At 51.7% G+C, this 18949-nt stretch overlaps 1 protein-coding gene across 1 annotated transcript in view; it reads right to left on the reverse strand.

The window, feature by feature from the left end:
- Positions 1-18701, reverse strand: part of LOC105496778 (coactosin like F-actin binding protein 1) — a 52359-nt gene extending 33658 nt beyond the window's left edge. The window contains exons 1-2 of the mRNA XM_011767375.3: positions 18461-18701; positions 18121-18203 (exon numbers count right to left, since the gene is read on the reverse strand). Coding sequence (XP_011765677.1) covers positions 18121-18203; positions 18461-18537 — 160 coding nt within the window. The 5' untranslated portion in view covers positions 18538-18701. The remainder of the gene's footprint in view (positions 1-18120; positions 18204-18460) is intronic.
- Positions 18702-18949: the final 248 nt, after the last annotated feature.

Consider the following 18949-nt stretch of genomic DNA (forward strand, 5'->3'; position numbering starts at 1 on the left):
TTTCAACCCCACACTCAACCTTAGAGCAAGGCAAAAGAAAGGGGGAAGGGGAGGGCGGGAGGAAGTTGCCCCAGAGGGCGGCAAGATTGCAGCTCACTCTAACGCTGCCCTAACTTTACAGAGACTCCGGAGAGGTTATGCAAACACGGCTCAGGAAGGGAAAAAAACAACCCACACACTAAAAAGCTGAGTTGTCAGCTTCCACCGAGGGAGCTCCCTGGAGCGAGGAGGAAAGGAAACGGGAAAGAACTCTTACATCCTGCTGCCCAGAGCAAGGGGACAGCTGGGCAGTCGCCATGGCAGCGGCTGGCTTCCAGCAGGCGGCTAAGGGGAGGGGGGCAAGGCTGAGGAAGGAGAAATGTCTTCTCGCCACCAAAGAGGAAGGAGGGCTCAGTGGGCGCCCGTGTGTGTAAGAGGGAGGGGCCTGAGGCTGGGGCTGGAAGGCTCCAGGTTCGTGGCTGAAGTTGAAGGGAGAGCTCTCACTACTAAGAGGCCGCGTATCACTGTAGCACTTGCTGTCTTTTTTCAGAGTGACTTTCGTAACTTCCCCTGACTGACAAAAACCAAACCAAACCAAACGCACCCTCCTGTCCTGCTCAAAAAACTTTGCAAAAATATTAAAAAATGTAAAAACTAAAACCCATTACTCTAGAAATAAACTCCTTTTGGTTTATTCCTTATAGGGAATGACTAAAGGCTCCTTTTTTTTTTTTTTTTTTTTTGAGATGGAGTCTTGCTCTGTCACCCAGGCTGGAGTGCAGTGGCGGGATCTCGGCTCACTATAAGCTCCAAGTTCACGCCATTCTCCTGCCTCAGCCTCCCAAGTAGCTGCGACTACAGGCGCCCACCACTACGCCTGGCTAATCTTTTTGTATTTTTAGTAGAGATGGGGTTTCACCGTGTTAGCCAGGATGGCCTCGATCTCCTGACCTCGTGATCCGCCTGTCTTGGCCTCCCAAAGTGCTGGGATTACAGGCATGAGCCACCACGCCCGGCCTTTTTTTTTTTTTTTTTTTTTTTTTTGAGATGAAGTCTCGCTCTGTTGCCCAGCCTGCAGTACCGTGGCACCATCTCAGTCACTGCAACCTCCGCCTCCCAGGTTCAAGCGATTCTCCAGCCTCAGCCTCCCGAGTAGCAGGGATTACAGTTGCCTGCCACCATGCGCGGCTAATTTTTGTAGTTTTAGTACAGATGGGCTTTCACCATGTTGGCCAGGCTGATCTCGAACCCCTGACCTCAGGCGATCCTCCCGCCTCAGCCTCCCAAAGAGCTGGGATTACAGGCATGAGCCACTGCGCCCGGTCAAGGCTCTGTTTCTTTATGTGATCTGCATTGTGTGGGTATCTGCGTGTAGGCACATCGTTTCTGCATTGGAGCTCACACTGTAAATGCGGTTTGATATCCAATGCAGAAGGCTCCTCAAATGATCCCTGACTCATTGCATTTTCATTAGGTGTGAATGACCCAGCTTTCCTAGCTTGACAGAGAACATAAGAAAATGGAGTGCAGGATGGCCAGAGGAAAAGAAAGATGATTACTTCGGCAGAACCTCCAGGGTATAAGCTGATCTGGATACCCAAATTAAACTGAGAGCTAAAGGTTTTCCCCCTATGACAAAGCACTAGCACTTTCTTTCAATGATAATTCTCTACTTCCTTAAATGGGAGTTAGTGTGTTAGACCTGACTCCACCCTCTGACTTAGAGAAGGGTGGCTGTAACCAGTCCCTGGAGGCTCTGAGGACCTTATTACAGCATCTATGGCATCTACAAGGAGACACTCGGCCACTGCGGGATTCAGTGTCTGGCTCCCAATCACTGAACAGCCCTGGCACACACTGCTTTATACTCTTGTATCTGCTTTTTACTGTTGTGCTGCGTCTTCCATCGCTGTGGGATGGTTATTTGACAAACACTGACAATCTGTGATACAGGGATTTTGCTGAAAAACATGCAATCCCTACCCTCAAAAAATATACAGTCTACCATGGCAAACAAAAATGTAGTGTGTGAATACCATGACATTACTGCTATGGTAAAGAGTTGTGGCTGGCAGTGATAGGAGCATCAAGGAAAGAAGGAAATCCACTCTGCCTGGATGGCTGTGATCACGACAGGCTTCACAGAGGAGGTGATGTTTGATTAGGGTCTTTTTCTTTTTACTCCCCGAGATGGAGTCTCACTCTGTCGCCCAGGCTGGAGTGCAGTGGCACGATCTCGGCTCACTGCAACCTCCGCCTCCCGGGTTCAAGCAATTCTCCTGCCTCAGCCTCCTGAGTAGCTGGGATTACTGGCACGCTTCACCCCACCTGGCTAATTTTTGTATTTTTAGTATAGACAGGGTTTCACCATGTTGGCCAGGCTGGTCTCGAACTCTTGACCTTGTGATCCCCCAATCCTGGACTCCCAAAGTGCTGGGACTACAGGCATGAGCGACCGCAGCCGTCCTGATCAGGGTCTTGAAGGATGACTTAGAGTTCCTCCAGAGAACAGGGAAAGGACAAAGAGGGTTCTTGTTAACAATTTGAGAGAGAGATTGTGACAGAACTCCAAACAAAGTAACAGCCTCTGCTGGCAAGTTCAAAACGCCTTCCTCCACCAGCCGTCTCTCTGTTTCTGACTCACCACAAGCCAGAAGGGCATAGGATGCAGTTGATTATAACTGTGTGCAAAATAACAGCTTAAAGGCTCAGAATGAGCTACAGGGCTCCTTCAGCTTGCTCAGCCCTACTCCAGGAGCGAAGGAATCTTGTTCCCCAGCACATCCAAAGCACCCAGACGATGCCCCACGTGTGTTAAATACATACATCCTGAACAAATGAAGGGCATCTGCATGGCATCTTTGACCTCTCAGAGGCTTTTCAGTTCCCAATTTGCAGCTGGGGGTGCAATTTTATAAGGTAAAACAAAGAAGATGGGCACAGTGGCTCGGGCCTGTAATCCCAATACTTTGGGAGGCTGAGGCAGGACGATCGCTTGAGCCCAGGAGGTTGAGGCTGCAGTGAGCTATGATCACACCACTGCACTCCAGCCTGGGCCACAGTGAGACTCTGTTTCAAAAAATTTTTTTCTTTTAATTAAAAAAAAAAAAGAATAAAACCAATTCCTTCTCAGGATTTTTGAAGTGTGACTTCCACCCCCAGAGAGCAGGAATGAATAGACAGGCAGGAATGAATGGATATGGACAGACATAACAAGTGATTTGTTTTGACAAATCTGTGGTTTAGTAAAAGTGCATAGGGCTGGATGCGGTGGCTCATGTCTGTAATCCCAGCACTTTGGGAGGCCAAGGCGAGCAGATCACTTGAGCTCAGGAGTTGGAGACCAGCCTGGCCAACCTGGCAAAATCCCGTCTCTACTAAAAATATAAAAATTAGCCACCCATGGTGGTGTACACCTGTAATCCCAGCTATTCAGGAGGCTGAAGTAGGAGAATCGCTTGAGTCCGGGGGGCAGAGGTTGCAGTAAGCTGAGATCACGCCACTGCACTCCAGCCTAGAGATAGAGTGAGACTCCATCACAAAAGGAAAAAAAAAAAATCGTGCATGGAAAGGGCAGGCCGATAAGGTAGTGTTGCTAGAGTCAGCGATGCCTGCATGATGAGGAAGCTGATTCTCCACCTTTCACACACCCCAAGGACGGTGGCCCAGAGGGACGCAGCTGGCTGGAAACGTCAGCCGCAGGAGAGCCTGGAGAGTAGGGTTTAGGTCCTGGCTCTGCCCCTTTCCTCCCATGTGACAATGGCCCAGCGACTTCCCCTCTCTGCCCCCCAGTTCCCCGGAGGCCTCTCCACCTCTGCGTAGGAGCCCCTGGTTGGCGGGGGCAGCCTCGCAGCCGGTTTTCCTTCCCAGTGGACTTTAACAACACTCCAGCCCGCAAGCCTGCACACACCAGCCCCCACGGGGAGGGCTGACTCACTTTACTCTTCTACAGATTCACTTACTCGTTACCCCATGCAACGTCCGAGGCAGAACCTCCCCTCTTCCCAAAGGACCGAGGCAACGAAGCGTGACTCAGCCAGGGCTCTGTGCCAGACTCTGAGTGAGCACATTGGAAACGCGGGTACCACACGGCGTCGTGGCTCGGCCCTAAACACAGGAGGACCCCACTGAGAGCCCAGGGGACCAGCAAGCCTCCCCCTGGAGGTCTCCTCATCAGTGACACAGCACGTTGATCCTCATCAGAGTCAGCTGAGGGGGTGACGCCCTGGGAATTGGGCCAGGCATACAAAGTGTTGAGAAGCGCTAGGTGAGGATAAGGACAAGGCGGCCTTGGGACCAACGGGGACAATGGTAACAGACTATGAAGCGGATGGAGGCAGTGGGGGAGCCGGGAGTTCAGTGGGGAAAGGCAGGGCTGCACTCAGAGAAAGAGGCCGCTCAGGGCCTGTGGGGTTGGCGCATCATCCCTGGGGACCCACAGGAAGAAGTGGCAGAATAAAACTGCCCAGCTGGGAATGAGCCACAAAAACGGCCAAGGCAAAGTTCTAGGAGGACATGAAACCAAAGTAGTCAGAATAAAATGCGTGCTGCTCCAGGAAAACCCGGAGGCCTTACATGGCTCCCGGGGCCACTGCACCCTGGGCCCTGCTAGCTCCCCACCGTCCCGCTTTCCACCCCCCACTCCCCACCCACACATCCTCCCTGATGGCCTCCACCCCATGTTCCCCACTTCCTACGACACCCCCACTCCCCTCTCCCTCCCGCTGCCCCACCGCAGCTGGACCCCATGCTCCCCAACCGCCTTCCCACCCATGCTCCCCTCCCACTCCCCCCCCACTCCCCCTTCCACAGCCCTCACCCCATGGCCCCCACCTACACTACCCCCCACTCCCCAACCCCTGCGATCCCCATTCACATTCACCAGCCATAGCCCTCATCCCACAGCCCCCATCCCCTACTCCCCACCCCACACTCACCCTCCACAGTCCTCACCCCCTGCTCTCCACCCCCACTCCCCACCCACGCTCCCCTCCCATGGCCCACACCCCATGGCCCCGCTAGGTTCCTGCCCTCCTGCCCACCCAGGAGCCTCTTCCTCCTTTTTTCTTTACGCTTCTTAAACCTAAGATATTATTTACACAGCATGAACAGCACCCTGTTAAACTGTACAATTCACTGGTTTTCAGTCCATTCACAAGGTTGTGCACGGTGATGCACCACACTGAGCTCTCCCAGCACGAGTGCCCAGCAGACCGTGAGTGCTCAGTTTATATTTGCTGCGGGGATGAGTGATCAAAGTCACCCAGGAAGAGAGTATGGTGTTCCCAAGAACGGGCCACACAGCAGCCAGGTTTGGCCAAATCCAGAGAGCTCCAGGGTGGACACGGCCCTCTCTGTCCCTCTGTGAGGCAGAGGCCCAGAGGGGGCTGTGGCTGCAGGGGTCACACAGGGGGTGCCATGAGCCTGGCTCTTTGCATCTCAAGCCAGGTTCTTTTCACCCTTCCCCCAGCTCCAGCTGACCCCTGGCCCGCCTGAGGCGGCAGCAGCTTGTATTTGCAAGCCATGAACAATACACTCCATTTTATAAGCAGGGTAGAATTCTAGCCAGAAAGGGGGAGAAAAGCTCTAGCCAGAAAGGGGGAGAAAAGCGCTTCCACTTCCGGGTCAGATCAGACCTCCAAAGGCCAGCCCTTCAGGCAAAAGTAGGGAAATCGGGATTTCCTGGGAAAGTCTCTCCAGGGCAGGAGGGAACATTTGGGTTCAGGAATTAAGGAGCATTGCTCCCCAGACACACTCACAGGTTTTCTGTGTCAACAACAATGGAAGAAATGACCTCTAAACAACAGTGGCTTCTAAACAGTGCCACGGCTCCCCCACGGCCTGGGCCTGGGCCTTAGGTCTGCCCCTTGGTGTTCCACAAAAGAGCCTCCCGTGGTCTTACCTCCTTGTTTCACGAAGATTTTACATTGCAAGCTGGAGTGCAGGGGGTGTCAGGAGTGGGGGCGAGAAGCACATGCACCAGGTAAGAATTGCAGCCCGGCCGCATGCCGCCCCAGCTGTGAAACAGGATAGCAACAGGGCCTGCGATGCTGGGTCACCGTGCATATTAAATTAAATCACAAGAAAGTGACTGTGGCAGGCAAAACAATGGCCCCCAAGACATCTACGTCCTAAACCCCAAAACTGTGAATATGTCCCTCACATGGCAAAAGGGACTTTGAGGATGCGATTAAGGTAAGGATCCTGAGATGGGAGATTCTCCTGGGTTATCTGTGTGAGACCTGTGTGATCACTGCAGTCCTTAAATGGGGAAGGGTGGGGAGGAGGGCCAGAACCAGAGAGATGACATCATGAGGTCTCGACCTGCCACGACTGGCTTTGAAGACAGAGGAAGAGGCCACAAGCCAAGGAATGCAGGCAGCCTCTGGAAGCCAGAGAAGGCAAGGAAATGGATTCTCCCCTGGAGCCTCCAGGAGAAACTGCCCTGTCCACACCTGGATTTTAGTCCTGGGAGGCTCATGTCAGACTTCTGAGTTCCAGAATTGTAAGATGATGCATTTATGTTGTTTTAATTCACCAAGTTTGTGGTCATTTGTAACAGCGGCCATAGGAAATTAACACAATGACCTTGGCTAATGCCTGGCCTAATAAAGGTCCACTGTTAACTATTGCTGTTATCAATTTAGTTACTTGTTACTGGCAAGGAAGCTTACCTAACTACATAGAAGACAAAATAAGTGCATGAAGAAAAACGTGGTGACCATAAACTAAGTACAGAACTAAAAACAAGATCTATGACGGGTTAATTTCAAAATGCACGCATGAAATAAAATATTAAATGCTGAGGTGCCATGCCTGTCTTCAGAAACCAGCCTCTGGGGACCTGCCACTGCTGAGGCCACTGAGCTAAATCAGAAAAGTCTCTGGCACTTGTTTAAGTGGGAGAGGAAGGTGGCGATGTCTGGGCTCTGGAGTAAGAAGCCTGGGGCCAGAGCAGTCACGTGGCCAGTGGTAGCAGCCGGGGAGCCTTGTGGGCCACTGGACTGTTACTTTGGAGGAGGGGACGGCGGGCCCTCCTGTGTGAGCTTAGCTCTCAGACATCTACATAGACTGTCACTCATATGCCTACTCAACGACATCTGTGCAGGCTGCCAGGTGCTGTTCCCAGCGCTGCCAATACTGCAGAAAGCAAAGCTGACCAGGTTTCTGCCCCACAGGGCTTGGATGCTCCCAGGAAAGTCACACAATAAACAGGTGCATAACTGCACATGTGGCTATGATCTTAGGCACTGCTAAATGCTGCAAGGATATGCTTTTTGACTCCTTGTCACCTTCTCGAAGGCCACGTCTGGTTTCAGCGGTGGTGGGCATAGCCATTTGGGTACACCATGACATCCTGCCATGTGCTAGCTGCTCAACCCCACAGAGGCACAGCCTGGAGTGCAGAAACCCTAGAGCCCCTAAAGGACCCCTCAACCAATGGTAGATGAGAGTCGGTGGCTACGTGCCCCCGCCTCCCAGGGCTGTACTCTCCACGTTCCTCTAAGGGTTCCTGTGGGATTTTGTCCCAGATGCCCACAGCAGTAACTGTAGGATTCTGTCCCAGGTGCCTACAGCTCATAAGAAGTAGAGCTGAAATTTGAACCCAGGCATTATGGGTTCTCTTCTATAAACAAGAGACAAAGGGGTGGACAGCCAGCACTTGCTGGGAAAAGCCTATGACCCGGGATACAGCCCATGACTTGGGCCCACTCAAGGAAGCAACACACCCGTGGGGAAAAGAGACTGGGAGCCAGCTAACCATGAAGCTTGGGGATTCCACCACCAACCGGACAAAGTCCCTCTCTCCAGGACTTCGCCAAGGAGATGAAGAAACAGACATGCACACCACCACCACACAGGACACCAGCACCATGAAGACAAGGAGGGCATCCGAGCACAGGGAACATTCACACTGGGCCTTGACAGGTGTGTAGGAGTCCTCCAGGAAAGCGAAACAGATGAAGACAGTGCAGGCAGAGGGAAGAGCATCCACAGGCCTAAGGAAGCGGGAAGGCAGGGCAGCATGGCACAGGGAAGGGCTGGGAGCCTCGGACACAGATCTGGATTCAAAATGCAGTTCTTCCCAGCTGCAGCGTTTCCAGCAAGCAACTCTGGCTCTCCAAGGAAAATGTCAGGTTCCTCCTCAGTGAAGTGCGGATAATTCCTACTTGTGGGTGTCACTCTGCTCATTACACCCTCAGAGAGAAGATAAATGAGATGAGCTAACACACGCAGAGCCCCTACGTAGGGCCTGGGACTTGGGCATCCCTGAGGTCAGCATCGTGTGTGTTGGGGACATGCACTGGAGGAGTTGGCTGGCCAGCCCCTGTCATAAAGGGCACTCCATGTCATGTCTGAGCATTTGGACCTTTTGGGGAAAAGGTGTTGGGAGTGGGAGGCGGAGGAGCAGCCCAACCTGAAGGTTAGAAAGCCACCCCTGGCCTGAACTGCAAGCTCACTGGGGTCAGGGAAGGGACTCAACTCAGTACTTGGCAAAGGGCTTGGCGCACAGTAGATGCTCAAGAAACGTCCTGGAGAAGACAAGGTCATGATCAAGGGTGGAGCCCTAAGAAATGCCTAGACTTATCAGGCAGGAAGCAGAAGAAGAAGCAGCAGAAGGAAGTGAGAATGAGAGGAGAGAGACATAAAAGGAGAACTAGGCAAGTCTAGCCGTGCAGAAGCAGAAGCACAAGCGAGGGGGACTATCTTTTCAGGAGGTGCTGGCCACTGGCAAATGCTGGAGGGAGGTAGAGTGAATCAGAGACAAAGAAATGACCACTAAATCTGGCAACTGGAATATTATCAAAGACCTAGGCGTAGAGCTCCATGCTCCAGGTGTGGGTGGGCGCCAGAATGAAATAGGATAAAGAAAGGATGGAAGACAAGGAGGTATTATAACATCCCTAAAACCTGTAAGCAATGCTTTCAAAAAGTTTGCATTAACTTCTGGAGATTTTCAAGTGGCAAAAACACAATTTAACTAGTGTTTGGGGAAGGCCTTTTTTAAACATGAGACACTGTACTTACCAGGAAGATACACATCTACCATCCCTCATCATGGGTGACAAGGCCACAAACAGAAAAGAAAGCACAAACATCGCCATGCAGTAGACTGAAAGAGCTACCACAAAGCCCACGAGCCTTTGGACACACAAAAAAGCTACGCAGCATGGCTCGGGGCCTCCCAGCTTCAGATATGTGGCAAAGAAGGCAATGGGAGACTGGATCGTGCACAAAATTACAAAGGTAATGTCTCAGCAGCCCTTCAGGGTACCACTTAAAAACAAAACCCCAGCTGGGCGGGGTGGCTCACGCCTGTAATTCCAACACTTTGAGAGGCCAAGGCAAGTGGATCGCTTGAGCCCAGGAGTTCGAGACCAGCCTGGACAACACAATGAAACCCTATCTTTACAAAAGATACAAAAATGAGCCAAAGCAGGTGCCTGTAGTCCCAGCTACTAGGAGATGCTGAGGTAGGAGAATTGCCTGAGCCTGGGAGACAGAGGTTGCCGTGAGCCAAGATCATGCCACTGCACTCCAGCCTGGGTGACAGGGCAAGATCTTGTCTCAAAAATTAAATTAAATTAAAAACCCAACATTGTTTCTGGAGCAAAGTAGGGACTCAATAAAATGTTTGTCACATGCATAACGGACCGACTGTTCAGCACTTTATAACTGCCCAAAGCCCTGTCACAGATTGAGAGCTTCAGTCCCTTAGACCTTAGGAAAGAAGGGAATTTCTCTCCTTCCCTTCTCACCCAAATTTCTGAAACCCGTATGTGTATGTGCAGCTAGGGAAAAAATATGCAGGTGCAAAACAGCATGATACAGAGACTGCCAACTCTCTGTGCGTTGTATTGCTATATATGAGGAGGTCACGGACAGCAAGTGAATTTGACTCCTTAGCATTCCAGCTCCCTTCTTTTGGTAACTATACTCCAGTTTTCCGTAGGAACCACCCCTCCACCACTCTCAGTCTCTGTCATCCAGGTAGGGCTGTTCCCGCCTCCGAGAGGCATAGACCAGGCCTGTACTAAGACACATTTGGTCAGTCTTCCTGGAGGCACAGCAGGCCAGAAAACGGGGCTGTGAGACAGCAGAGCGCAAAGAGAAGGAGCACCTCCTTCAATCCTTTCTTCAACATCTACGCCAAGCGGTTAATCGGACTCTCCTCACATACCTCCCATGACGGGGGCCTCGCTTTCTCCTCTGGTAGCCCGTTCTACCTTGAGGGCTGTTCTTCCTCTCCAGGTCCACCCAAAATCTATCTGATATGGTTTGACTGTGTCCCCACCCAAATCTCACCTTGAATTGTGATAATCCCCATGTGTCAAGGGCAGGACGGGGTGGAGATAACTGAATCACGAGGGCAGTTTTCCCCACACTGTTCTGGTGACAGTGAGTTCTCACAGAGTTCATGGTTTTACAAGGGGCTATCCCCCTTTGCTTGGCTCTCAGTCTCTCTCCTGCTGCCATGTAAAGAAGGATGTGTTTGCTTCCCCTTTTGCCGTGACTGTAAGTTTCCAGAGGCCTCCCCAGCCATGCAAAACTGTTAGTCAATTAAACCTCTTTTCTTTATAAATTACCCAGTTGCCGGTATTTCTTCATAGCAGCGTGAGAACAGACTCACACACTATCCCTGAATTCCTACTGCATAGTCCCATTTACCACATAGGGTTGGTGTGGGGGTAGGAACACAAGAAGTCCACACTTTGCACATGACAGCCCCTCAAACATCTGAAGACAACACTCGTGTGCCCCCAAAGATCTCTCCTCTTGATCTCACAAGGTTAAATATGCCCAATTTCCTCAGTCAGTTCTCACATGAGAGGCTTTAAATTCCTTGTCCAGCCTGGATTCTCCTCTCCTCTGAGACTGTGTCCACCTGCCTAACCTGGAGACTATGGCCAGGACTCTTTTAGATGGAAACTAAATCCAGAACCCACTCATGCTGGCCTAAGAAAAAATATTACTTGGCTCATGAAAGTGAACCGTCTAAGGAGAAAGCTTCAAGCATGGCTGGATCCCAGAGTTTTAAGCCGCGTCACCTGTCTCCACCCCCACCACCAGGCTCTGTTCCTGAGTTCTCAGACAGGTTCTCTCTATAAATGGTAGACACGCCCTGTGAGCTCCAAGTCCTCATCATTCTTATTTGTTTTAATCCCAGAGAAAGATAAAAAGACTCTTTACCAACAACTCTGTCCAGAGTCTCAGGGATGAATCTGATTGGCTAGATGTGAGTCACAAGGGCCCTTGAACCAGTTGGCAGAGGGGTGGCTTACTCTGATTGGACAGTCTGGGTCATGTGCCCTCTCACAGGCACTACATTGGCTGCCCAGGATTATTATGAAATGGAAGGAAGAGTTTCCCCCACAGGATGGAATGCTGGACAGAAAAACAAAAACAAAACAAACAAAAAAAAACCCCATCAATCCCTACATCTCTCTGTGTGACGTTTTGGATTAAACACTACTGGTTGACCAGAGCCTCATGGGAATATCGTCTCCACCCAGACCATCATCCAACAAATGTTACAAGGCACCTGCCTCCAAGCAAGTCGATGCTGCCCTTCATGAAGGTGCCTTTTCTGGTAACCACCCCACATCTCAAATTTCTTTCAACCTATCCATTGATATGTAACACCTTTCAGAAGGTGCTACTTTAACAACAACCACATTTATTGAGCATTTATTCTGTGTCAGGCAGTACTCTACAAGCTTTATATGGAACATGCCGGTTTATCCTTACAACAACCTACGTGCAATCATTATCCCCATCTTTACAGACGAGAAAACAGAAACTCTGGGAGATCTGCCCAAGGTCACACAGCACAAGGCTATCGTTCAAAGCAAGATGCCCCAGCCCCACCACTGGTGCTCTTAACCAATCAGCTCTAAAATCTGCACCAACAGAAAACTGGACTCATTCCCAGATGCCTGGATTCCTTCTAAAATAAAACTGCTTGCAACACATAATTTGAGGTCCATGGATAGAGGATTGGTTTAACAATGTTACATTTGTATGAGAGAAACTATGTAGCCATTTTCAAACTGGTACTGCAGAATAAGAGAGGAAGATAGGGAGGACTTTGGAATGGTGGGGAGGTGGCTCTAAAATATCTATGATCCCCTTTTGTAGTAGAATTACAAATAGAAAAATATCTCAAGAATATAGATAAAAATGAGACCGGTAGTCTGTCCTGGGAGATGACAATAAAATGTCAGCTCCATGAGGACAGGGGCCTTTCCTGCTTCTATACTTAACCTCAGTGCCTAGAATCGTGCCCCCACAGAGTAGCACTCTCATATGTTCAATAAATTAAATGAAGAAATGAACAGGAGAATGAAGGAATAAATGAATGAATGAGGGAACAAGTTCCTGAGTGTTTGCAAAACTGTATCTGAACTGTATTACTTGGTATTCTCTTCTTTTGGTTTAATCTTGGTTTATGAGTATGCTACAAAGAATATGTATTATTTGAGTGGTACAGAAACAAAATGTGATTTCATAGACAGCCCCAGCCACTGCCTCGCCATACATACATGATCTGTAAGCCCTTTCTGCTGTGGTCAGACAGATCATATGACCGGTCTGGTAAATGGCTTCTTTCCCTCCACCTCTGCCAGCTGAGCCCTGATTGCTCCTGGCTCCCAGTGGCTATGTTAGGTGAACCTGTGACCCTCCAGCCCAGCTCAGCACCCATTTCCTTCCCATCACCTCTCCCCCTTCTGTCTTCTTGGTGCTCTTGAACGCTTCTTCCACATCACTTAAATTCCACAGACAAAAATGGCAATCACAGTGACTGACATTTATGGAGTGCTCACTATGTCCCAAGCAGCATAAGGACTTGCTTCTTTAATCCTTCTAATGACCACACTGTAGCAGGTTACCAGACGGGTAACTCACCTGCTCCAGAGCACATGACTGGCAAGTATTTGAACCCAGGCAATCAGACAAAACCCAAACCTTGAACCACTGAGCTAAGCACCTCTCACCATGCTCCTGCACGCAGACCCGTGCCAAAGGTCTAATGCGTGTCCACATGGGGCCAAATGCCTATTGCATACCAGCCTGGGCCAGGTGCTACTGTGTGCTGAGTGGGGACGTGTACTGAAAGCTTCCGAATGGAAAGCATAGTGCCTCCATGAGTGCTATCAGAGTAAAAACAATTATTTGAGGCCGGGCACAGTGGCTCACACCTGTAATCCCAGCATTTTGGGAGGCTGAGGCAAGTGGATCACTTGAGGTCAGGAGTTTGAGATCAGCCTGGCCAACATGGTGAAACCCCATCTCTACTAAAAATACAAAAATTTGCCAGGTGTGGTGGCACGTGTCTGTAGTCCCAGCTACTTGGGAGGCTGAGGCAGGAGAATCGCTTGACCGCAGGAGGCAGAGGCTGCACTCCAGCCTGGACAACAGAAAAAAAACTCTGTCTCAAAAAAAAAAGAAAAGCAGTGGTAAGGGCAGCCAACACACACCATGGCCTGTGCTCTCATTTTAGGTCCATTACTTCAGGGAACCTTCCCAGTCACCTTCAAAGGTAAGCATGTCAGGATCCCCATTTTACAGACCTAAAAACTGAGGCACAGAGGGAGGGATGCACTTGCCCAAGGCCACACAGTGAGTGAGAAGCAGAGCTGAGATGTCAATCTAAAATGTTTCTTTTTTCTTTTTCTTTTTTTTTTTTTTGAGACAGAGTCTCACTCTGTTGCCCAGGCTAGAGTACAATGGCACGATCTCAGCTCACTGCAACCTCTGCCTCCTGGGTTCAAGCGATTCTCCTGCCTCAGTCTCCGAGTAGCTGGGATTACAGGCACTGGCCGCCATGCCCAGCTAAGTTTTGTATTTTTAGTAGAGACAGGGTTTCACTATGTTGGTCAGGCTGGTCTCAAACTCCTGACCTCAAGTGATCCGCCTGCCTTGGCCTCCCAAAGTGCTGGGATTACAGGCATGAGCCATGGCGCCCGGACTAGAGCGTTTTTGATTCCAAAGTGTACTCAGAGTTGAAATAAAGAAGGAATCACAGTAAGCTAGGTAGGCGGCTGAGTCCCACATGAGTTGAGATGGGGAAGAGGAGTTCCTCATGGTAGAAACCTCCAAAATCAAAAGCACCAAGGCGGGGATGTTACAGTGTTGGGCTGCAGGTGCGTGAGGGAGGCTGTGTGGAGATACTAGAGAGGAGATGTGGGTGGGGACAAACCAACTAGAAAACCAAGCAGACAGCCTGAGTGTAATCCAATGGGCAGAAGGGAGCCATAGAAGGTTAATGAGCAGAGGAGTGACTTGATTAGAAATATACTATAGAAAGAATTACCCCAGCAAGGGAGGACAGAGTAGATACCAGACAAGGAAGATCGAGGGCAAACAGACTGTTGCTATAAAGAGGAAGGCAGAGATGTTAAGGGGCAAATGGACACTTTTCTGAAAGTGGCATGCCATTCTTCCCTAGAAGGCCACCTCCCCAAGTCAGTCTCCTGGTTTGGGTGGGGCTGCCCCCTCCCCCCACTCCAGAGGTGCACATGTGATCCAGGCCTGGCCACCCAGAGTCTCAGTGGTTGGTCTAGGGATGGGCACATGACCTCAGGGGAGCCACAGACAGTCCAGGGACCCCCAAAATCACTGGCAAAGAGGCCTGCTCTCTCTCCACCAAGATGGCTCTGCCCAGGGACTAAACCTTCCCGTTCCCCGCAAGAATGGAGGTGAAGGATGAAGACAGAGCTAGGAGGACGAAGACAGGCTGTTTGGAGTTTGGGCAGCCTTTGCTGCTGCTAGAACTTCCCCTGGAGTTTCCAACCTAGAGGCCACAGTGGATTTTCTGCTTACATTAATCTGCACCGGGCATCTCTCATGGCCCTTGCAAGGTCTCTGACCATCCCAGGTGAACTGAGCTATGGAGCAAGAAGCAAGAGCAGAGGTAGTGGTGGGGCAGGCAGCGAGGAAGGCCGGTAGCCAGGCGAGCCCGGGAAGAAGCAGTACAGACACAGAGCAGGCAGAAAGATTGGGAGGATGAGTGCGGGGGTGGGAGGGAACTGGTCTGGCAGCGCAGACACCCAGTGGCCCTCTGGAAAACAGCTCCGAGGGAGGAAAGGCCAGGCCAGGAGGCTGGGGAGAGAAGAGGAGGGGAGGCTGGGTGGAGAGATCCCATTCTGGAACGCCCTGGGGGAGGAAGGGGAGAAAGGACAGTAGCCTGAGGTGGGAGGGCCACGGAAGCGGGTATTTTAGAGAGAATGCCTGAGTGCCAGAGCAGGGAGTGATGGGAGGAGAGCAGGACCCCAGGATGGCCCACACCCTGAGTTTATAAGGAAGAAACTGGGTGCTGTTTCTGGCCTTCCAAGTCTGCTGGCCACCTTGCGAGATGTTTGGAAGCAGGAAGCGCGAGCCCGAGTGGAACCTTTCTTCTCAGGCCTATCGGGATACCTGGCAGGGAAGTGGGGCCACAAAAGAGCCCTCTCTGCATCACAAGTGGGCAAAAACATGTCATTTGCAACCTGCAAGCAATCCCACCCAGAGGTGAGAATCTAAACGACCTCCTCAGAAGCCAAGAGTACGTCCCCCGAGCCAGCCTGCCTGGGTTCAAGTCCTGACTCTGCCACTTTCTAGCTGGGTGAACACAGGAAGCCTATTAACCTCTCTGGGCCTCAGTTTCCTCATCTGTAGAATGGGAACAACCTCAGTACGTGCCACACCAGGCTGTTCTGAGGCATGACCAAGATAAGGCATGTCGAACGTGACTAGTATCCAGCCGGCGCCAGTGTTGAGTCCATTGTCCCTGGGTTATGAGGACACGACGGCAGGAAGGAACAAGCTTTTCCGAGAGGAACAAGAGAGACATGGCAACCATAATTCTCCTATGCATTTGTCCAACAGATGGCTGGGGAAAGAATGCAGACTGCAGCTGAAGCTCCCATAGCCCATTCATGAGGATCCACACACAGCAGGGGAGCATTTTTAGCTTCCTCGCCAGACGTGCGCCACTCCCCACTCCCGTCCCTGGGGGGCAGGGGGTGCGTATGAGCAGAAAACCACAAGCCTTCGGGAGGAAGTGTTTTCCCACTACGCCAGAGTGGGCTGAGGCCTGGGAGTATCTGCCAGGAGTCCCCTGATGGGAGGGATGCTCCTTTCCTCACCTTCTACTTGCTGGAGAGAACAGTAGCTTCAGGGGCAGAACATGGTTTGACGGGGGAAGGGAGTGATTGGCGACCAGCGGGAGGAAAGAAGTGAATTTAGCGAGGGAAGCTGGCCTGTAAAGCAGAGCCTCAGAGCTGGCAAAGCAGAAATACTGCTGAATCTTCTGGCTGTTCACTAACCGGAGGGGAGAAAGTTAAGATTTTGCACTTATTCCGCTTGCAAAAACATTCAGCCACAGAGGCAGAGGGACGGAGGCCTGGGTTCAAATCCTGCCCTGCCAACTCTTCACATCATTGCAGTGCTTTATGCTGCTATTTTAGGCCAACTGTTTACAAAAGCAATGAATGAATGTCTAGAGGCAGCGCACAAGGAGTAATTTTAGGGGTGTGTGTGTGTGTGTGTGTGCACATTCTTAGTATCGCTCAGCCTCTAGTAGTCCCTCCACAAATATCCTTTGAATTGAACTAAATGTAAAATAGAATTTGATTATGGAAGCAGTTAAGGAAAGAAACACCCACATGATCCCTGGCACAATTTTGTACTTTTTATTTATTTCGCAAATAATCATGTAGCTTGTACAGGCACTGTTCTGAGCATTTTACACATACTGACTCACTTACCCTCACAACGGCACTGTGAGAGTGCAGGTGAGGAAACCAAGACCCCCAGAGATGAAGGAACTCGCTCCAAGCCACACAGCCAGGACGCAGCCATTGAGGGATTCAAACCCACACCGTCGGCTGGGCTCGGTGGCTCACGCCTGTAATCCCAGCACTTTGAGAGGCCAAGGCGGGCAGATCACCTAAGGTCAGAAGTTAGAGACCAGCCTGGCCAACATGGTGAAACCCCCATCTCCACTAAAATTACAAAAAATTAGCTGGGCGTGGCGGTGGGCGCCTGTAATCCCAGCTACTCAGGAAGCAGGAGACTCTCTTGAACCCAGGAAAGGGAGGTTGCAGTTAGCTGAGATTGGCCACTGTACTCCAGCCTGGGCAACAGAGCAAGACTCTGTCTCAAAAAGACAAAATAAATAAATAAATAAATAAATAACAAACCCACACCGTCTGGCTCAGGGTCCACGCCCTAACCTCCGGGCTGTGCTGCCTTTGTCCAAAAGTTTGCTTCCAACTAAAGACCAGAGATGGGAGGGAGTCGCATTCTCCAATCTCTTTAAAAGGTCCCATTACCAACATCACAGAGCCTCTGCCACTACTGAGGGGTTTATGGCGATGCCTGCCACGTGGTCTTTCTTTTCATGGTTCATACACAACCAGGAAGTGCCTAAGGCACACAAATCTTAAGTATACAGTCTGATGATTTTTTACGTGGGTACACACCTGCATAACCCCCTCCCAGATCAACAAATGTCTACAGAGACATTTCCAGCTCCCAGCAGTCCGGGTGGTGTGCCCCTCCCAATCAGAGGCTATCTACCCCAAAAGCTAACCTGATTCTGACATTCACACCATAGATTAGTTTCGCTTTGTCTAGGATTTATAAATGGAATCATATGGTGTGTACTCTTTTGCATCTGATTCTACTCGTCAAATTAAAAATCACATAAAATTAGCACACGGTTAGACAATGATAGTGGGAGAAAGGAGGGCGCGGCTGAGTTTCTTTCCCTTCCAAGCAGCCCCCTAGCCTGTTCGTATTTGGGCTCAGTGACTGATCAAAAGGGACAGTGGGAAGAGCTGGACACTGGAGTTTGGAAACACAGGAGTTGACCTTGGAAAACCAGTGAACCGCAGGGGGCAAAAGAGCTGCCCCGCCTGGAGAAGGCATTGTGGGATGGCGGAGGCAGGTGGGTCAATTCTGTTGCTTCGGTTGTCCAGAGGGGAGAAGGTTTTATGAGGCCTTAAAACGCTCACATCGGGTTCCTCCCACGCCATGCGCTAGGAGCACCCCATGTGGCCACCGGTTCCTCCCAGGTTGGCTCTGGCCGGGGCTCCCCGGGTGCAGACAACCTCCCAACGACCGCGCATCCGCCCGGCAGGCGCGCCTCCCTACCTGTGCACTGCTGGATGAAGTGCTGGTACTCCGCTCCCTGCTCGCCGGGGACGATGGTGGAGCCGTCATATTTAAAAGTCACCCTTTGGGTTGGGAGAAGAAAAAAACACACACACACACATCAGCGCTGGTGGCTGCGCGGCGCGGCGCTTGCAGAGGACAATCTAACAGACGCGCTGGCCACGGAGAAGCCCGCGGGGGCCTGGCACGCCGTCCCGGAATAAGGCGAGGAAGACAGCGCGGGAGGCCCCGAATCCGTCCCGCCTGGAGGCCGGCTCGGTGCACGAGGCCCCGCGCGAGCCCGGGGAGCGGGGCGTGGAGAGGAATGAAAAGTTCCTACCAGATGACGGCTGAGCCGTCGTCGCGCACCAGGTTGTACGCCGCCCGGCAAGCCTCTTTGTCGATCTTGGTGGCCATCGCCGCGGGGCCTCAGCGGGACACTGTCCGGGGCGGCCGAGCGCGCCCCTGGCCGGCGGCGGGAATGGGAGCGCGGCGGGTACGCGCCGAGGGCGCACGGGCTGGTGGCGGTGGCTACAGCGACGCGGCGCCTGCGAGCTCCGAGCACGGCGGCGGCTTCCACTGCGGACGGAGAGCGCGCGGGGACCCCCAGGCCGTGGCCCACCCCGCCCCCCCGCGCCCATTGGCCGCCCAGGCCGCGGCCCGCCTGGTCATTGGCCGCCGGGCTGCGGGGGCGGAGCGTCTTGATTCTCCGGCGGCCAATCCCAGCCCAGAAGGCTTGCGCAACTCGGGGATGGGGGCCGGAGTAGGGGCTTTGCCTCCTCCCTCTCCCTCCTCCCTCCCGCTCTCTTCTCCCCCAACATGCCTCTTC

This window comes from Macaca nemestrina, chromosome 18, assembly GCF_043159975.1.
Source record: "Macaca nemestrina isolate mMacNem1 chromosome 18, mMacNem.hap1, whole genome shotgun sequence".
Classification (NCBI taxonomy): domain Eukaryota; kingdom Metazoa; phylum Chordata; class Mammalia; order Primates; family Cercopithecidae; genus Macaca; species Macaca nemestrina.